The sequence below is a fragment of the Zalophus californianus genome, chromosome 9 (assembly GCF_009762305.2).
Source record: "Zalophus californianus isolate mZalCal1 chromosome 9, mZalCal1.pri.v2, whole genome shotgun sequence".
Lineage (NCBI taxonomy): Eukaryota > Metazoa > Chordata > Mammalia > Carnivora > Otariidae > Zalophus > Zalophus californianus.
The window spans coordinates 124,840,366-124,861,668 of record NC_045603.1 but is presented as its reverse complement, the minus strand read 5'-3'; the positions used below and the strand labels follow the sequence as shown (position 1 = coordinate 124,861,668).

General features: G+C 43.4%; 1 protein-coding gene across 2 annotated transcripts in view; it reads right to left on the bottom strand.

Moving 5' to 3' along the window:
• Window positions 1-21,303, bottom strand: part of RSU1 (Ras suppressor protein 1) — a 201,604-nt gene that overhangs the window by 157,310 nt on the left and 22,991 nt on the right. For both annotated transcript variants that reach the window (XM_027594154.2, XM_027594155.2), the window contains exon 3: window positions 7,801-7,851. In XM_027594154.2, the coding sequence (XP_027449955.1) occupies window positions 7,801-7,851 (51 nt within the window). The remainder of the gene's footprint in view (window positions 1-7,800; window positions 7,852-21,303) is intronic.

Sequence of the window (21,303 nt, the reverse complement as noted above, 5' to 3'; positions counted from 1 at the left end):
CCCGCCCACAGGTACTTTACTATCCCTGCAGGAGGAAGAAAGGCTTACCTCCTCACCCTGGCAAAAGCCCAGCCAATCAGAGACAGTCGCAACTTAGCCAATGAAAAGCCACCGTACTTCCAGCTCCCAGTTTACTCCAATGGGCTTTTTGTTTATAACAGCCTCCCCAACTTCCCCCGCTCCTCCACAGAAGAGCTCCCCCCGCTCCTTTGTCCTCCGGACGTGCCTGTGGTTTTGCCCCAGCTTGCTCGTCCCGAGCTGCAATTCTCTGCTATTCCCAAATAAATCCATTTTTGCTGGTAAAACAATGGGCAGTTTTATACTGAAGGCTAACAATACATACGCATTCTGCTCACGGTTACACATTCTTGTTTAACGAAATGTAAATTTCAGCAGCCAAAGTAGGTGGAGCTTTCGAACATTTTTAAAAAGCTATTAAGGGTGAATTTTACATTGCATCGAGTCATCCTTTTAGAGTTTTGTACAAATTTCCCGCGAACATCTCTTAAGAAAGCACCAGTTTATCCAGACCGCAAATACACTGCTATCTTTCCCCAACTCCAGGGTTTCTAAATCTGAGTTATATGCACCCCTGAAGAATTCATGGATGGTTTTTATGGGATCCACAAAACCTATGTGCCTTCTTCTAGGGATCACTGACACAGTTTCACCCCATTAAAAAAGGTCGATGGGTTATGAAATGTTAAGAACTTCTCCAAAAGAATGTATCAAGGAACTGCACCTCTTAAGAATATCCTCTCCTGCCCTCCACAACACCCACGTACCTACACACACACACACACGCACACCACACGTGTTACTTAGGCGTAACAGTCAACAGACGAATTATATACACATTTTTGCTATTAAGTCAATTCTGTTTGAGAATTATATTGTAAATAGTAAAACAAACACTTTTCAAGATCAGCTTCCCGAGAGGGGCTGGTTATGATTTGGAAAGGGACAGGTTAAAACTGCCCCCACGTTATTTTCTCCACAGCCTGCCAGCATTCTGAAATTCTCATAACTAAAGTAATTCCATTTAAAAATATAACATGGGGGCGCCTGGATGGCATAGTCAGTTAAGCCTCCGACTCTTCATTTCAGCTCAGGTCATGATCTCAGGGTCATGGGATGGAGCCCTGCATCAGGCTCCACACTGGGCGTGAAGTCTGCTTAAGATTCTCTCTCCCTCTCCCTCCCCCAATAAAAATAGTAATAATAATAAGAAATAAATAAAAAATACTGTGGAAGAATTAATACACTACAGTTTAGCTAGCTTCCTCTTAGCACAGAGCAAGACTCCAAGAAGAGAGGTTCTAGAACAAGTACATTTTGGTTGGTAGTGCTGGATCAGTGGGCCAGAGTCTCTGAGCTAAGGACACAATACCATCAAGAGACAGCTTCTCCAACTTCACCCACTGGCCTTGGACTACTGCTGGTTCTGGACTGTGGGGCCAACAGATTGTTCCACATGATGATCTAGCAGGTTTACTTACTAAAACCAAAATACCAACAAACTCCCAACTGTGGGTAAACTGTTTTATGGTAACCTAACCACTGGTATCATCGGATAGATACTAGTTAATAGCTGCCACACTCAAACATACTATGTATATAGTTTTTCACATCCAATCTTTCAAATGGTGGCATAGTAACAAACTGATAAATGTGCACTAATTAAAAAAATAAGCTATTGATCAAAGCCTCTGTATTATAAATACATTTACACTCTTTTAAAATGCAAACAGCAAGTTGTTTTGACATTGTCACAAGATAAATTCATGACACAGAGACCATTTATTTTGCATATTTCCCCTCAGTTTAATTTCATACAAGCCATGCACAGGAACTTTTGCATAAGGCATGACAAATAATCTATGAAAGAAGAAGTAGACACTTTAGAACAGAAAGGTGTTGAACCCCGGTGAAGGTCATTCTTATGAGTTGGAACAGTTGATTTTTCTCATTCATCTCAACAATCTATGAGCTCTGTAGAAAGCGGTTTAATTTATTATGCTTTTTAAAAAACTGCTTAATTTTCTTCATTATAATTGGATCTGCATATTTTGAGAACGTCATGTTTTCATGTGCAACATGCTCCTTAATTCATTTATAGTAACATTTATGGTAAATATCCTATCAATATATATACATCTACATAAAATTTTAAAACATTATATTGACTTCTATATATTTAGAACATTACCTTTGATAAATTATTGAAATCACTAATAAAGAAAATCCTAGCATTTCTTGTTTACTGTAATTTCAAATTCATACATAAGCTATAACTAATGGTAAATAGTCTGTTAAAAAAAAAAAACACGTTTCGCCATAAAACTTAGGTTTACTGCCTGACTAGCCATTTCCGATGCACTAAATGCCAAGATACGGTCACATTAAGGTCTCAAACTGCAGGCAAAACTCCTAAAACCTCAAAAAAAGGTTTTATATGACAGTTCAAAGTTCAAAGTATAAAACTGAACAATTACATCCAGAGACCCACACTTATGAAAGGTTTACACAGAGCTGGCTGCGCAATATTCACAAAAAGCGAAACAATATCCTTCATATTTTTTACACAAAATGATGAATGCTTAATCTTCAAAATGCATGGGTCACAAAATGAAAAACACGACTGTCATATTCAAGGTGCTAGCAATATCTGTATGTGGGTTTGGCTGTAAAAATAAAATTGTTTTCTAAAATTAAGAAAAGCTTCACATTAAAAAATTATGCCCAGAAACTGTTTTGGCTCCGACTCAGAGTGTAATTCATTTCATAAGGTTGAGCATCCTTCCCTTCACAGTGGTATTTAGTAGAAGAATCTATATAAGTCTGCACAAAATGCACATTTCCCTGAGATTTACATGGTTATTTTTTAATTAAAATCTGGTTACAGGGGCGCCTGGGTGGCTCAGTTGGTTAAACGACTGCCTTCAGCTCAGGTCATGATCCTGGAGTCCCTGAATGGAGTCCCGCGTCGGGCTCCCTGCTCAGCGGGGAGTCTGCTTCTCCCTCTGGCCCTCCCCCCTCTCTCTCTCACTCTCTCTCTCAAATAAATAAATAAAATCTTAAAAAAAAAATCTGGTTACATGCATACATATTTTCAACTTTCTTCCACAGGAATAAAATCTTACATATCCCCAATACAAACTACTACAGAGGCCAATAAAATTCTTCCAGTGTGAAGAAGTAAACTTTCTAACTTGAGAAAGTAGCCATAATAAACTAAAAAATGGTATGTGAGACAGAATGATAATTATAGGAGCAAAAGAGAAAATATATATCCTTATAGAGGATATAACTTAATTATGGCAAACTGCACCACGTAAATAGCAACAGCAACATACCCTCTTGGACAGAGCAGAATAGCTTGCAAAAAATTTAATCTGATGACACAAATTTGGTTTTTTAATCTTTTAGCCAAAAGACCCACGGGGGGGGGGGGGGAATAATACGTATCTCAACAGTGACCTCTAGTGGACAAGTCTTAAAATGACGGTCTCAAAATGAAATTCTCTAAGACTGAAAACAAGCAGGAAAACATTTACAAAGCTAACCCTCCCAAACCACCATAAAAACCAGGTATGAGCTTACGGGGCCAACTGAAAAGACTCAGCAAACACTGGCTCAAAAGGCAGAGTAATCACAAAGGCAAGCATTGGAGCAGGGGGGCAGACACACAGGAAAACAGTCTTTGAAATCACTGCTATGTTCCCTTCTTTCAAAACACTGAGAGCAAGCAAGCCCCTGGGTAGGTCATCTCCGTCTGCTCTGACTTAGCCCAACTCATCACCTGCCAGTGCATTAATCAACCTGTATTAACTGAGGGCCGAGGTGATGTTCAACATGCTCTTGGTACTTTTGGAGGTGCAGGATACTAAAGAGCTTCAGCCAGGGCTCCTGACCTCGAGGAAATTATAATGCAATTAATTGCATGAAGAAATCAGTAAATAACTGGGGATCTTAAATATACAAAACTAACTTGCAGTGGAAGAGTAACAGGCACGGAAGCTGTCACAGCTCTAAGAACGAAAGGAGGCTTTACGGAGACGTGACACTCAGACGAGCCCATCAGGGTTGCCGGGCAGAAGGAGCATCCACGGGTCATCCTGACACCAGCTCTCCCCACCTGTGGATGCTGAGCTGCACCGAGGGGTGCCATCCCAGCACATCACTCCTCACTATGAAAGGGACCCCACGACGAGGAACACGATGTGGACATCAATGCCCAGGACACCGGGAAATGCTTCTTTAGAGCACTCACAGTCTCCAGCATGTGTGACGTGAGTCCATGAGTAGGAAAGAGAAGTGTGTGGTGGCCACATCTACTCAGGTCCCTCTACCAGTTAATCCCGAAACTCCAGTTTCCACACAGATGGCTTCACCTCAGGCCAGCTGTGTCCTCTCAGGACCTCCCTGCCATCTATTGCTTTCTGTAGACAATTCCTGGGAAGCCACTATGTGCTCGGGAATAGGTGTTAAAGAAAAGTAAGAAATAAATGGTCCCCACTTTCAAGAAAGCTTAAGATCTACCTGGAGAGAGCGAGTAAACATAAAGCAGTAGGAGGACAAGCACATGCTTCTGCACTGGCGTTAAGGGTCTATGAACAATAGGAGTTTGGGGAAGAAAGATTTCCCCCTGGCCACAGCGGCCAGGGGAGCCTGGAGCAGAGGCCGAGGGGTGAGGCTGCATGGATGGAAGGGAGGAGGCAAGGGAGCACGGGTGCAGAGGCGGGGCTGGGCAGGAGGAGAGCCTGACCAATCTGTCGGAAGCAGCACGCAGGGAGGAAAAGCTAGCTGGGGGGGTGGGGGAGGTGCAGATGGGGCAGGTTCTGAAAGCCAGGCAAAGCGCACCTTCCACCAGATGCATGCAGTTATCGCAGGGCGAATGCCGTTTCAGATAGGACAGCCTAGTGGAAGAACCTCATCTTTACTCTGAAACCATTCCCTCCTGGGCCAGAAAGCCCCTCTGCTGGGTTGACCGCCAGCACCTGCCTCGTCAGAGCAGAAGGGAAGAAGGAAAAGATTCGCTCACTGCTCTGCCTTCCGCCTAAATACATCAGGGAGACACGTGCCCCTAGGGAAGTTGTTCCAGGCCCAGCAATGCCCCCCTCCCCTCACCCCTGCCTCCCCCTGCCCCAACTCTATCAAAACCCATGCACACTGCCCCAATCCCCCCTGGTTTAAATGTAAATAGTGCTGCTGTAGAATGATGAACCCCTAATAGCGACTGGCTTGACAATTTGGGAGTATTTTTTATGAACTCAAATACAGAAAGCTTTAAGGATTTCTGTTGGCAGAATCTTGGGGAACTGAAGGATCATCTGCCCACTTCCGGCTTCCTGTGGTCTCCCTTGTACTACGCCGAGAGCACCTGTCCACGTCAAAACCACCAGCAGGGAAAGGAAGCCCACTCGCTGCCCCACGGTCCCGATGGCCCTGCTGATACGGACTCCAGTGTGTGGAGTCCCACGGTGACCCCAAATCAAGTCCCAGTCTAAGCCGGCTAGCCATTCATTCCACGAGCACACAAGTGGGAATGTCAAACGGCAGTGTAATTGTCAGACTAAGAGAAAAACACAAGCACTTTCTGTAAGACAAAAGCAGGGCTGAGGGGTTTCACTTCTGAGTGCCACGGGTTTTAATGCAGCATTGTCAGCCAGGCCCTATTAAAAACCACAGAAAGTGAAAGACCCTGATTACCATACAAAGTGACAGGAGGGTGTGCTCAGCCACTTGCATTCAATGCATATTTATATTTCCATCAAATGGACATATTTACTATAAATACTTGAAAAACCATAGCGAAGTCATTCATTTAAATGCCAGAAAAATAGTAAAAGATGCTAATTTGACCTTAGTGGAACAGACCGAGTGTCACTGACACAACTCACAATGGCTTGAAACAGAATTTACCAAGACGATTAATTAGAATTTACTGGATTAGGTCAAGAATGTCTCAAATAGAAAAAGGAAAAAAAAAAGAAAGAAGAAAAAAACAGGGAAGGAAGAAATTTGAAGTTTGAATCCATTCACAGCCAACCTCTTTAATAGCAGACACAATTTAACTTCATTTTTATGCCTAAGTTAATCTCGTATTATATGCCTGGAGAAAGAAACTGATGCACTGATCCCTGAAATTTCTATCTTTGTGGACATGTGAAAAGAAATAAAAGACTGAAAAATCTGAAAGGCTTTTTTGTTTTGGTTTAGTTTTTTGTTTTAAAGAACAGATCAATTAGTGATGTAATATGAATGGAGCTTGTTTTGCTTCTTGTTTAAATGTACACTTTTTTCACTCTGCTGATGATGCAAATCTAACCACGGGAAGCTTGGTAATTAAATAGTTTTATGAACTGTGCAACAGCTTCAGGGACTTGTGCTCACAAAATCTTGGGGAATTCAGGGATCATGCTGTCCACCTTTCAAGACAAACTGCAAATCCCCTCTAAACTGGGATTATGGTCTCAGTGGACAAAAAGATCTTTTGTTATGAAAACCATGAAACTGGCAGCATGTCACCGGTTACGAAAACGATCACATGTGACCTCACTTTCCGCTTCTGTGACCACCATTACTCATACATGACGATCGTGCCACTCTGCCTTGGCCTTACAAATATGTGCTTTTAGTTAAAAATGAACTAAATCTGCCTGTTTCCCCACACACGAAGGGCCCTAACTGCCCTCTTAGTTCTCAATAATCAACAGCTCTGTGACACAGCCTCGAGCTGTATATAATGCACATACACACATAAATTCATGCGACAAATCCCTCAACATGACATTCAGCTCAATTTCACGGGACTCAGAAAGCGCCCTAACAAATTCTTGCCACATGATTAGAAAATCATTCAAGTCTGCAGGAAATATGGCAAGCACAAAAGAAGTGACAGTCAATTAGGAATGAGAAAGGAGAGTCGGTCCCTGTCATTAAAATCTTTAAAGTCATAGCTCTAGGGATAAAATGGCGTATTATCACTCACACGAGATATTTTCATAAAAACAACTATCAGTTCTCCTGTATGTTACCCATGCCATGACACCACCCAGGCTCCAGGGAATTCTTCTTGGGAACCAGACTCAAAAATGTGAAAAATGCAGATGCCAACTTACATAACTTCCATAATTTTGTGGGGGGTTTCCCCACCATCCGAGAAAGAGAGCAACAGTTAAATATTCTCCTTTGGGGGGAAGTACAGAGAAAGCCAGGAACTCTTACTCCAATATTTTTTAAGATTTTATTTATTTATTTGACAGAGACACAGCGAGAGAGGGAACACAAGCAGGGGGAGTGGGAGAGGGAGAAGCAGGCTTCCCGCCGAGCAGGGAGCCCGATGCAGGGCTCGATCCCAGGACCCTAGGATCATGACCTGAGCCGAAGGCAGAAGCTTAATGACTGAGCCACCTGGGCGCACCAACTCTAATATTTTTTAACAAGTTTTTATTTTTCCATGAAACACTTGTGAATCGCCTGGCAGTTGAGGTCACTGGAACACTTACCAGCCCTGAAAGGAACCATTTCCTGAGAAGCAACGTCATGTTCTTCCTTCAGTTTACACGTGAGGAAAGAATCATCAAAACAGAGCGAAGTAAAAAAAAAAAAAAAACAGAGCAAAGTACAAAATACAGGAGAAGATGCTCTCATGTATCGCACAGACATCAAAAAAGATTTTAGGTTTCCCCAAATAACACCTGTCATTAGCATCTTTAAAGGAAACAAAAGAATCAGCAGTATCACAATATTACCTACAAGTCAGAAACTGTGTAACCAACGGTAAAGTTAACTCACTTGTTAGCTTGTTGTGGCTGAGGACCAGCTGCGTGATGTGGGCTAAAGAGACTGCAAAAGAAAAAAAAAAAATCACACAGTCAGTAAATGTACCCAAATTATCCTCACACTCCTACAAGGTAAAGCATTAAATTATCTTCACAGGTTGAAGTGTTATTGCCCACAAAAAAAGAAGCAAGGTTTCATGTAACACTGTCTGTTAAATGTTAGGCCAAATTAAGAAAAGTTATGCAATTAGCACAGTGGGTTAGAGCTAATGGGATTAATGTCAGAGAATCAAACATTACAAAGGCCGGTTAGCTTTGTGCTGAGACCCGCACCACTGGCCTAGCCTGAGCGATCCGTCTCAGTAACGAGCGTGGAGAGGCACAGCGCCTCACCTGTCCCAAAGGGAACATCATATGAAGAAGGAAAGATCATGTCCCAGTAAACAGGGAGCACATCACTTCACCTGTGCCCACTGGCAACCCAGAAATTCTTCTACACGCTACCGAGTGATGAATAGGAAAAAACTTTCCCCTCGAATTATTTTGGTTGATGTTTCAAAGCACCGGCAGATTGCTCACCAGTTCCCAACAATCTCGTGGAGGTTTAAACGGAACAAGATGAGACTTGCTTAAAAGATGGTTTGTCCCAACTATAAAGAAAGACAGGACACATCCACAAGAAAGAAAAAAAAAAGTCCAAGAAAAAAGTGACCTGACTTCCATTTTGGGCTCTAAAACTTCGCAGGATGATCAGCATATGTTTTAAACAGTAAGTTTTAAATACATATTTTACATATTAAACAGATTTAGACATTTTTCCAATATTCTTTCTCTAAGAACATTATTATATTAATGCAGCAGAGTTTTTTCCCTAAGAAGTAAGAAGACAAAAATTTTTCTCAAGAAGGGTCTTTGGGTTGGATCCCAGCGTGTTGGGAAGAAAACGAGAATATCACCCTTGACCACAACTTTTGAGTAGGTTTCTTTTTTTTCCAGCCATCACAAAGTTATAGAAAATTCAAAATGCGGTACGGTACAGGCACCTGTTTTCCTGTCCCAACCTTTAGAGAGCACACGCTGGCCTGATGCCCCATAAAGTCAGAGTATTCCTCGGACGGCATCCTCCGACAGAACCCCAGCACGGCCACCCAAGCCAAGAACTTCCCGTCACACATCATCACCACCTACTCCTCAGCCCTCACCCCAGTTTCACCCGATGCCCCAATCACTTCTTGTAGAAAAAAACAATCCGGTTCACAATCCAGCTGCGTGCAGCTAAGGGGTCTCTCAGATCACCTCTCGTCCGCACTTCTCTTTCCCTGCGTTTCACGACCTTGGCAACTGGGAAGGCTGCCTGCAGGCCAAATTATTCTATATTATGACCTCCGTGCAGATTCGTCAATCTGTTTGTTCGCGGTTAGACTGCGGTTAAGCCTCTTTGGCAGGAATGTCAAGGAAACGTGGGGTTCTCCTCGACGTGTCCTCTCAAGTGGGCACAACTTCAGTTTGTCCTGTCGCTGACCATCTTCCCTTGATCTCTGACATATGCCAGGCTTCTCCACTGAACATGTATTCTTTTCCCCTTTGTAATTAATAAGCATTTGGAGAGAACGGGGGTTGAGGACGGGAGGGTACTTCAGAACTCTATAAATATCCGGCGCCACGTGTGGCTCACGATCCCCAACCACAGCAATCTTTACCCTCATGGTACCTTTGGCAATGTCCGGCAACATTTTTGATTCTAACAACCATGGCCACTAAAAACCTAAGTTTCCCACACTGTGTCTGTATGAAACAGCACTGGTCTGAGACAGAGGCACCCTGAGGGGAGGGGGCCTGGGATGCTGCCTCACATCCTCCAAGGCACGAGGCAGCCTGCTCGCTCCTCTGCAGGACGCTCCAGAGCGAGAAGCAGTCCAGGTGCTTCTGGAAGGAGAGTCGGGCAGGGCATAGTTTTAGCTCCTCAGGATCATCCAAAATGTCAAGACTGTTGCTGTTGAGAAACTGCAATTTATTTCTTTGTATCTGGATGGCCTTGTGGTTTCCTATTTCAGTCAGTGGATTATTATCTATCAGTCTTACTTATGTTGGTGTTCCAACTGCCTGATCTGGCGGGCCGGAGCCCATCCACGCCGGCCCTGAGCCTTCTGATGGTCCCCACTGCTCCCTGAGCACTTCGCCACTTCCTGGGACAAGATGTTCAGGCTCATCTTGTCCTTTTTCAGCCATAGCCCCGAAATCACCATTCCTCTAATGAGCTCTGGTTCCTTTTTGTGGAAACTGGTATTTATAAGACAAAATCTGAGCACCAGATGTGCTCATTGCTATTTGGAGCTCAGTATTCTCAGCTCCTCTCAGTGGACAGAGCTTGAGAATACACACACACACACACACACACACACTCTCTCTCTCTCTCTCTCTCTCTCTCTCTCTGTATGCTGATTTCGCTGTATTATTGAAAACCCTGAGTTCACAACAATATCTCCAGCTCCAATACAACATCATACGGTTCATTCCAGTTTCTTCCCTCTCTGTATTTGTGATTCCCTTCTCTAACAGAACTCTGGCTTCCGTTACCTCTAACCTACTTACTATGTAATCAATAACCCTATATATAACTGCATGGAATAGAGTTCTCTTACAGCTAGACCGAGACAGCTCTACGCTTATTTGCAGGGGCCCCTGGAAGTTTGGTACGGATTCTTGGTCAAGATCAAGATGAGGAGGCTCGCTAGCGATGTGTGATGTTCAGCTTAAAGTTGAAGACACCCAGGAAACCCCCAGGGCCAGCTTGTTTACACTGTTTAGGGCTGTGTAGACTGATGGCTTACACCTGGCTAAGTCGGGCATGAAAGACATTGCTGGACACTTCTGGCCAGGCTATCGGAAACTCACATTCCTCACACACATCTTGCTGGTTCATCATGTGGAGAGCAAACATGTCCTGAGCAAGGAAGAAACAACTCTGGGGAGCAGCCCCACAGAGCCTATGATGCCCCAGGGGCTCACCCAGGCTTCCTTAGGCCTGCTAAGCCAGATCCTGTGCCTTTAATAACTCCGTAAGTGGGTAGGGTCTGTGGAACTGGAGTCCTTTCAACCTCTCCAACTTCAAAATCAATGCAGTAACCCATCTCCCCCACACCCCTCCCTCCTGCCGGGATACCTTCTCACTCTGCTCAGACTCCCCTGCCCACCAGCCCCTCCAGAGCGACACCCTTCTTGTCCTGCTTGGGCTGGGACCTCGCAGGCCAGGCTCCCACACCTGCACAGATGCTCAACTCACCTCACTCGGGCCCCCACCCGAGTTCTAGGTCACCAGAGCTCCCGACCCTGACCGCCTCTCTTTCTGTCCCGCCCACTGGCCTTAGGACTGAACCATCGGGAAAGGGGAAGCGCAAGGCCATGGGGAAGGAGGAGAGTATTCTCCTGGTTTTCAACAGAGTCACAACGGCAGCTTCTCACACGACGTTTAAGATTTTAAACACTGCAAAAGATCTTGCATGTTTTTATTTGTAAGAGTTAAGATTCCTTGTCCACCAATTAAGTGTTCCTCTATCTCTGAAGCAGACGGTCTGAGATGGGGGAAAAAATATCTCAAAAGAGCTACCCTCCTCTGACACCAGATGAAAAAGATTCACAGATGTACCGGTTAAGATGTACAGTCACCATTCATGTGAGAACAAGACACAAGTTAACAGGGGTGCGCACAATGGCGGTCTCTCACTTACACACAGACAATCCAGAGATTCCCGGTACCTTGTTGCTCAACCATCCCCAACACGTGGCTCCCACCTCATGCTTCAAGATGGCTGCCTGAGCTTCGCCATTGTATCTGCACTCCCCTCAGGAAGACAGAAAAAAGAACGCTTCCAAGAAGCTGCACATGGTAATTCCACTTGCAATCAATTAATCACCATTTTATAATCCAGCGAGGCCTTGCTTTGCAAGGGAGGCAGGGAAATGGAGTCTATATTCCAGGTGACCAGGCGGCAGCTAAAAAGTAGGGGTTTTACTACTGAAACTGAAAGTGGCAGACAACGAGCAACCTCACACACTAGCCCACCACTCCCTCCGAGTGTCACAGAAATCAATCCTGATCACAAAAGAAAATGAACAATCCTCCCATCTCTGTCTTAAGTTTTCCTAAAATACCACAACTAACTCATTAGAAAAAAATTTTTTTGTTCTTTCTCCCAGCTACCATTCACGATGAAAGATTTAATTAGGGAAGGCTGGTTCTCTCCCACCGTTTCCTTGTATCCCTTCGACAAGCATTTGGCAGGAGAGAAAGTGACCAAGTTTCAAAGTTCTTTTTCTGTGTTGTTGCCTCACCTGATAACACTGCGAGAAGGCATTTTTCTTCCTCACTGTTGTTACGGAGCTACATGTTAAACGAGGTAAGAGGGAGAAAAAGTTCATAAAAGACCTCTGAGAAAATATTTAGGGCAACAAAGGACTCCAGGCTAGGTCTGCGGGGAGGGCAGTTAAGTTGGACAGAATCAAAATCACAAACTCAATCACAAAGCCTGGTAACAGGCAAAGGCTGAATTGCGACACATGTATTGATTGATACAACCCGCCACTCCCCTCCACTTGGCAATGGTGAGTTCATTGTGAGTCTTGTATGGAAACTGTGCTGTTAAAAAAGAAGGGAGAAAGTATCCACCAAAATAGAATGGATTATTTAAAAGCACAAAAGCTGCCATGGTCAAACGTGTTGGGAAAATGGAAGCAGGCTGTACCCACTGACCTGCCTTGCAAACCTTGATCACACACTGGGAGATCTTCCACCGTGGGAATAACATACTTTCAAGAATGAGCAGCACCAGAAACTGTCAGGAATGAGCAGCACCAGAACAGTGAGAACAAACTGTTATTAAAATTCCTCAAGCAATATTAAACTAGGCTTTGCGTAGGCATTTTCAAAGGAGAACACATTTCAGAAATCAACCAAATAACTAAGAAGTTAAAGGTTACAGCGCCACAGCTATCATTCTGCCTCTAGCCTTTAGAACTGGTCTTTGGGTGAACACGGTTTCAGGCCAAAATGAACAATGGGAAACCACATTGTTGGAAAGGAGGTGTTTGTGAGGGAAGGGGGGACAGGGTGAGGTTGCTGGCACTGTAACACAGGACTTAAGACTATTCTCCAGCCAAGAAGGGAATCAGCAGGAAAATGCTCAGAAAGGTACTAGCCGGTTCAATAATTTCACAAGAAACATAGTCAAAGACTCATGCAGGCACTCACCCCACTCAGAATGCCAACAGGCTCTACCTTGGAAATTCTCTAAGAAGGAATATCTACTGTACACCCTGGGGAGCCTGGGGAAAGTCTTGGATTATGCAGACTGTCCTCAAAACCATCCTGGTTTGGATGAAAACTACACAGTCACTCAATTTAGGGAACAGAGAACATGGACCAAAATGCTCAAATGTAAGGGATGAAAGGAACGTGGGCATAAGAGCAGTCTATCAGAAAGGACAGTGGGTAGTTCAGGAAATGTTACTTATTACGGGATGACACACCCAAAAATGCCTTAGGGCAGAGGGCACGCCATGCACAGTCGCTGGACCTGCAGGACGTGGAAACAGGAGGTTATGGAAACAATCCCAGGCTTCCCTGAGCAAACAGATGGAAAACACACTAAAGTACAGGACTGGAGGGGGTAGCCAGTATTTTAATGGAATAAATCCAGAAAACTCAAAGGACTAACTAAATATTCCTACGAAAAGAATCATAATTTCCAGATAACACATGGAAGCAGATATTATTTAAAATCAGCTTGGCTTTTTCCTCCTTTTCGGCATAAAGTGGGCAGCATAAGAAAAAAAATGCACGATGAGATCCACAGCACCCTAAGATGACATTACAGACTTGTTTTCAAAACAAACTGACATATCACAATGATGGGGCACACTGGAAATTGTCTCTATCATCACCTATTTGGCAAATGAGAAAGCAAATGATTCCTCTGGTAGCACCTCAGAGGTTAAAAAAAAAAAAAAAAAAAAAAAGTTCTAGCTTTGCAGAATGACATTTCCGTCCAGAGGGGAAAAAAACAGCCAGACAGAACCAAGGGGAATGAGGCCTGAAAACACGTCACATGATGTGGGACTTGAAGGTGTCTGTGATTTTGCCTTTGGTCAGAACTGGCCACGTCTGAGCACCAAAGGAAAGGTTCTGTAAGTGGTCACAGAAACTGGACTGTAACTTCTAGTCCATTTCACAGATGGAGCCCCAAATGGAAGCAGAGAGACACCGCTATCAGCAAAAGACAAATGGTTTACCCCTTTCGGGTAGCAAAGGTTGTAGCAGCAGATTGCCACGTTAGAAGAACCACCATACTTCTGGATGTTCAAAGAGGGCTGCCTATGGGCGCCTGGGTGGCTCAGTTGGTTAAGCGACTGCCTTCGGCTCAGGTCATGATCCTGGAGTCCCGGGATCGAGTCCCGTATCGGGCTCCCTGCTCAGCAAGGAGTCTGCTTCTCCCTCTGACCCTCCCCCCTCTCATGCTCTATCTCATTCTCTCTCTCTCAAATAAATAAATAAAATATTAAAACAAACAAACAAACAAACAGAGGGCTGCCTGGTTTGGCAACTCCAGGGGCATGATTCAAATTCTGGGCAATGACAGATTCCATCACAAATAGTATCCTCTACTAATTCAGTTCCTCCCAAAGTCATTGGCCAGAAAGAGGAATTGATTTGAATTTGAAATATAGGATGGTTCAAATGATTTTTCTACCCTGGCTCTCCCAGTAGGCTAGCACAACCCTGATTTGGAGACTCCACGGGAATGTGGAAGCCAGCCAGATGTCAGCATCCGAAAGCAATGCTGACCAATTTGCGTTCTGCGTCTCCATGATGCATGATTAAAATGCCTGCCTGTGTCACATGGCTGAAATTATTTCACCCTCGGTAGTAAGACACAGATTCAGATCTTAAATATGCAGCTTTTGCCGATATATCAAAGTGAAGACAGAAAATAAAATGTTCCATACCAAGATATAATACAAATATCATATTCATCAACACACCCAGAATCATAAAAACGTTTTTCTTTTGAATACTGTTCATAACTTAAAACTTTTTAAAAAGATTTTATTTATTTATTCATGAGAGACAGAAACAGAGAGAGGCAGAGGGAGAAGCAGGCTCCCAAGGAGCAGGGAGCCCGACGCGGGACTCGATCCCAGGACCCTGGGATCATGACCTGAGCCGAAGGCAGATGCTTAACCATCTGAGCCACCCAGGCGCCCCATAACTTAAAACTTGTAAAAAATCACCATGATATGAAAACTTTCCTTTACTTCACAATTAATTATTGCAGTGAGTTGAAAACTCTGTAGTAGCAAGTTTTCAAAATCAGTTATTTGACCGAATTATACTATTTGCAGATAAAGGGTCTAACAACCATAATTAACTGCTCTTTCATTCAACAGAAAGCAATTTAATATATGTGATGGCTGAAAAAAAAACGGGATACCTCTTTGGATACATAAATAAGAGCAGAGAAGTCACATGTGCTGAGAAGCCCAATGAGCTGGTCACTGACTAGGTGCTTTGTGCTCACCAGGATGTTAGGTCCAAAGACACCAGACCCAAGCCACTGTGTTATTAAAAATGTGGAGCCCACATCATTCCTGTTCAAACACATCACTTCAGAGTCTCTCCCTCAGGAAAAAAGACAAAGAAAAATATTTCCAAAGATGCCCAGGAGAATCAGAGAGAAAAATGCAGTAAGCCCCATATTAATTGCTCCAGAGGTGTAAGCAGGATGGTATTACCAAATGCTTCATCAGTTGGGTCTGTTTCGCAAGACCGAACGTAGGCATTGTGACAGGGATAGAATACGAGGGAGACACAGTCACTGCCCTCAACGAGATTACTCTGTAATAATAAGGGGATGCAGTAAAACACTCTGACACGTTATGGACTATAAGTGCCGTAAAGGAGATGAGATGATTTGAAACACCCATGAAGAGGGAAATGCTTGAAAGTTTTTTCAGGCTTAGTCACATCTTCAAGGTCCAGACTCAATTTTATTCTGTATCCACCTACCTACCTGTCTTCCTTTGTTTTGCTTATTTGTACTAATTCTTCTAGCATAAACTATGTTATTTGTGTAACACAAGAAGGTGTATTTTTAGAAATCAGTTATAGAATCCTAGAAATCAAAACGCGTAAGCCCCTCATTTTATAGATAAGGAAACTGTGGCCCAGAGTAGTGAAGTGGTTGTTCTCAAGTTCCACAAACCACCTGAATCAGACCTGAGACTACAATGGAGTTTTCCAGATTCCAGCTTGAGCTGCTCCTTTCCACGTCCACCCCTGGACGGGGCATGCTTTTCAAGATGGTGGAAATTCCAATCGTAATAAAAACTATGGAAAACTCTATTCTACCTTGAATAAAATATGACAGTTATGTAAAGTGACTCAAAGCAAAGAATACCCAGATTCAAGCAGTATGAGATCCAGATCCCAATCCCATGAGATCCTGAGAAAATCACTGGAATTCTCTAGAGCACACAATTTCTCATCTTGAAAATGAAAGGCTGAATTAAATTATTTGATTCTGTGAAACAAGAGAGAAAAGGTAAGAATGAACTAGTATTTATGTAATGCCTACTACATCAATGTGCTACGCGGGGCACTTTATAGCCACTCACTAGAATCAAAACTGTTAAAATAAGGGAATAACAACAAAAACTTAATGTTTGCCAAATGCTTAAGACGTGGCTGGCGCTATACTAGGAACTTTACCACCTCATCCACTCCTCACAGTGACCTTACCCAGCAGTACTATTATCCACACCACCCTCCCAATTCTAGATCAGAAAAATGGGGCAGAGGGAGGTTAAGCAACCTTGCCATGGTTTCAGAGCCAGTCAGCACAGACAACCCTTTAAAAGTTGTATCCACAATAGCCAAACTATGGAAAGAGCCTAGATGTCCATCAACAGATGAATGGATAAAGAAGATGTGGTATATATATATATATATATATATGTATACACACACACACACACACACACACACACACACACACACACACACACACACACTGGAATATTATGCAGCCATCAAAAAATGAAATCTTGCCATTTGCAACGACACAGATAGAACTAGAAGGTATTATGCTAAGTGAAATAAGTCAATAAAAGAAAGACAATTATCCTATGATCTCGCTGACATGAGGAATTTGAGAAACAAGACAGAGGATCATAGGGGAAGGGAGGGAAAAATGAAACAAGATGAAACCAGAGAGGGAGACAAACCATAAGAGACTCTTCATCTCAGGAAACAAACTGAGGGTTGCTGGAGTGGTGGGGGGTGGAAGGGATGGGGTGGGTGATGGACATTGGGGAGGGTATGTGCTATGGTGAGCGCTGCGAATTGTGTAAGACTGACGAATCACAGACCTGTACCCCTAAAACAAATACTACATTATATGTTAATAAATAAAAATTATAAAATAAAATTAAAAAAAAAAAGTTTGTTTCCAGACTAAAACCTGATTAATTCTCGCTCTGGTTTTTATTGGCCAAATAAAGCAAACACATGTCAACAAACAGCCAACTGTACATTTCCAGGCATCCGAAAGATAAATAAGAGGCTTAATCCATAGGTTCATTTTTTACCAAAATGAAGAACGGCTAAAATCAACAACACAAGAAACAACAGATGTTGGCAAGGATGTGGGGAAAAAAGGAAGCATCGTGCACTGTCGGTGGGAATGCAAACTGGTGCAGCCACTGTGGAAGACGGTATGGAGGTTCCTCAAAAAGTTAAAAACAGATCACAGATCTACCCTGTGATCCAGGAATTGCACTACTAGGTATTTACCCAAAGAATACAAACAAATACTAATTCAAATGGATACATGTACCCCAATGATTAGAGCAGCAGCATCTACAATAGCTGAATTACGGAAACAGATCAAATGTCCATCGACTGATGAATGAATAAAGAAAATGTGGTGTGTGTGTGGGTCTCTCTCTCTCTCTCTCTCTCTCTCTCTATATATATATGCAATGGAATATTACTCAGTCATAAAAAAGGAACGATATCTTGCCTTTTGTAAAGACATGGATGGATTCACAGAGCATGATGCTAAGCAAAAAAAGCCAAAGACAAATAACATATGATTTCACTTGTATGTGTAATTTAAGAAACAAAACAAACAAGGCGAAAAAAAAGAGAGAGGGGCAAATGAAGAAACAGACTCTTAACTACAGATGGTTCGCAGAGGGGAGGTGGGAGGGAGGATGGATGAAACAAGCGGAGGAGGTTAAGGAGGGCACTTGTCGTAATGAGCACTGAGTGTTACACTGAAGTGTTGAATCACTACGTTGTACACCTGAAACTAGTATTACACTGTCTGTTAACTAAATGGAATTTAAATAGTTTTTTTAAAGATTTTATTTTTATTTATTTGAGAGAGAATGAGAGAGAGAGAGAGCACATGAGAGGGAAGAGGGTCAGAGGGAGAAGCAGACTCCCCGCCGAGCAGGGAGCCCGATGCGGGACTCGATCCCGGGACTCCAGGATCATGACCCGAGCCGAAGGCAGTCGCTTAACCAACTGAGCCACCCAGGCGCCCTAAATATTTTTTTTTTAAATGAAGACATGGACAGTATCAAATGTGCATGCTTTCCATTTCAGACAAGATGGTACATTCTCAACTTTCATGTATCCCTGCAGGTAAACGGGTAGGGCAGAGGCTTGGTTTTTGTTCCTTCCTAGGGTCCAGTGGTAGATACTTCTCTCTGATTCCTCATTTCTCTGGTGGGGTAGTGGTTCTCTGCTTCCACTGACATTTCTCCAACACACACAGAGCAACTCTCTCTGAGAATGACATGAAGACTACAGCCATTCCACACCTAAAGCCATAAGGAAAAAGCCACATCAAGAAGGGAGAGGCAGGGACTCGGTCTGGTTGGGACCCACACCCCTGGCACAGCGACCCACAGGTGGGAGAGATATCACAGACAGAAAGATCCTCCCTGAGAAGCGAGAAGTTCAAGATCCCTCTCAGGCACCCTCTCCCGGGGCGTCTGCACTGGGAAGACAAGTCCACATAATGTCTGGCTTTGCAAATCAGGAGTGCTTAACTCAGGGAGAGCCCTCTAGGGCTGCAGGAAACCAAGACTCAGTTCCTAAAGGAGACACACACAGATTCACTCACTCTAAGATCCAGCAAAGAAGCAGCAGTTTGACAAGTACCTGGGCCAAATGTGAAGATTTATGACTAATTTTAGGGGGTATGCTGGAGAAACAGGGATCTAAGGGAACTTTCTCCAGGAATGGAAGTGCTGGTGGTTGCCATTTTTCTTACTCTCCTGCCTACCTGGCCGAGCACTGGCGGACGCCATTTCTGACACTATCCACCTACCTTGCTAGTACAACTTACTTTGCCTCAGGATTCCCCTACAGACCAGCCCCACCCAACCCACCTGCCTCTGCAGATACCCATTCAAAATAGTCCCTAACCTGCTACATCCACCCAGCAAGTGGCCTCTGTCTGAACCACTGCCCCACTCAAAGTGGCTGCCATTTGGGGCAGGGATCCCAAACACTCCAACCCGTGGACTCACAGCCAGCCACACTGGGAGCAAACCCCTAAACAGCATGCCCACTGACAGTCATGGTCCACACATAATAGAAGGGCACACACAGCCCACACAGGGGACATCCTAGGAAATCCTGGTTCTGGTAACCAAGGGAACTGCACGTCTGTGCCCAACATGACATCTTCGTCTTCTAAGAAGAGGCCACTCCTTCAAAAGAGGGAGATGTAAGTGATCAACCTAGTACAGGGAGACAATCAGAGTCAGGCAAAATGAAGAGGTGGAGGAATATGTTCCAAATGAAAGAATAACACAAAATCTTGGGAAAAGAACTAGACGAAAGGAAAATAAACAATCTACCTCATAAAGAGTTCAAAGTCATGTTTATAAAGAAAACCATCAAACTCGGGAGAAAAATGGATAAACACACTTTCTCACTTGAAGAAAAAGACAGAAAATATAAAAAAGAACCACTTAGAGCTGAAGAACACAATCACTGAAATGAAAAATATAGTAGGGGGAATCAACAGCAGAATTGAGGATGCAAAAGAACAGATCAGTGACCTAGAAGACAGGGTAGTGGAATCACCCAAGCTGAACAGGAAAAAAAAAATTTAAACAGAATAGTTTAAGAGACCTCTCTGTACAACATCATGCATACAACGTTCCATTTTAAGGGTCCCCAAAGTAGACAGAGAGAAAGGGAAAGAAAACTTACCTGAAGAATTAAGAGCTAAAAACTTCCTTAACCTAGGAAAGGAAAGAGACATCCAGTTCCAGGGATCACAAAAAGTCATAAACAAGATGAACCCAAAGAAACTCAGACCAAGACACGTAATTAAAATGTCATGGTTAAAGAGAAAGTTTGACTTCTTTGCCAATTCGGATGCCTTTTATTTCTTTTTGTTGTCTGACTGCTGTGGCTAGGACTTCTAGTACTATGTTGAATAGCAGTGGTGATAGTGGACATCCCTGCCGTGTTCCTGACCTTAGGGGGAAAGCTCTCAGTTTTTCCCCATTGAGAACACACAGAACAATGCAACAGAATAGAGAGCCCAGAAATGGACCCTCAACTCTATGGCCAACTAATCTTCAACAAAGCAGGAAAGAATGTCCAATGGAAAAAAAGAGTCTCTTCAACAAATGGTGTTGGGAAAATTGGACAGCCACATGCAGAAGAATGAAACTGGACCATTTCCTTACACCACACACAAAAATAGACTCCAAATGGTTGAAAGACCTAAACGTGAGACAGGAGTCCATCAAAATCCTAAAGGAGAACACAGGCAGCAACCTCTTCGACCTCAGACACAGCAACTTCTTCCTAGAAACATCGCCAAAGACAAGGGAAGCAAGGGCAAAAATGAACTATTGGGACTTCATCAAGATAAAAAGCTTTTGCACAGCAAAAGAAACAGTCAACAAAACCAAAAGACAACTGACAGAATGGGAGAAGATATTTGCAAATGACATATCAGATAAAGGGCGTACCCAAAATCAATAAAGAACTTATCAAACTCAACACCCAAAGAACAAATAATCCAATCAAGAAATGGGCAGAAGACATGAACAGACATTTTTCCAAAGAAGACATCCACATGGCCAACAGACACATGAAAAAAGGCTCAACATTGCTCAGCATCAGGGAAATCCAAATCAAAACCTCAATGAGATACCACCTCACACCAGTCGGAATGGCTAAAGTTAGCAAGTCAGGAAAAGACAGATGTTGGCGGGGATGCGGAGAAAGGGGAACCCTCCTACACTGTTGGTGGGAATGCAAGCTGGTGCAACCACTCTGGAAAACAGTATGGAGGCTCCTCAAAAAGTTGAAAATAGAGCTACCCTACGACCCAGCAATTGCACTACTGGGTATTTACCCCAAAGATACAAATGTAGTGATCCGAAGGGGCACGTGCACCCCAATGCTTAGAGCAGCAATGTC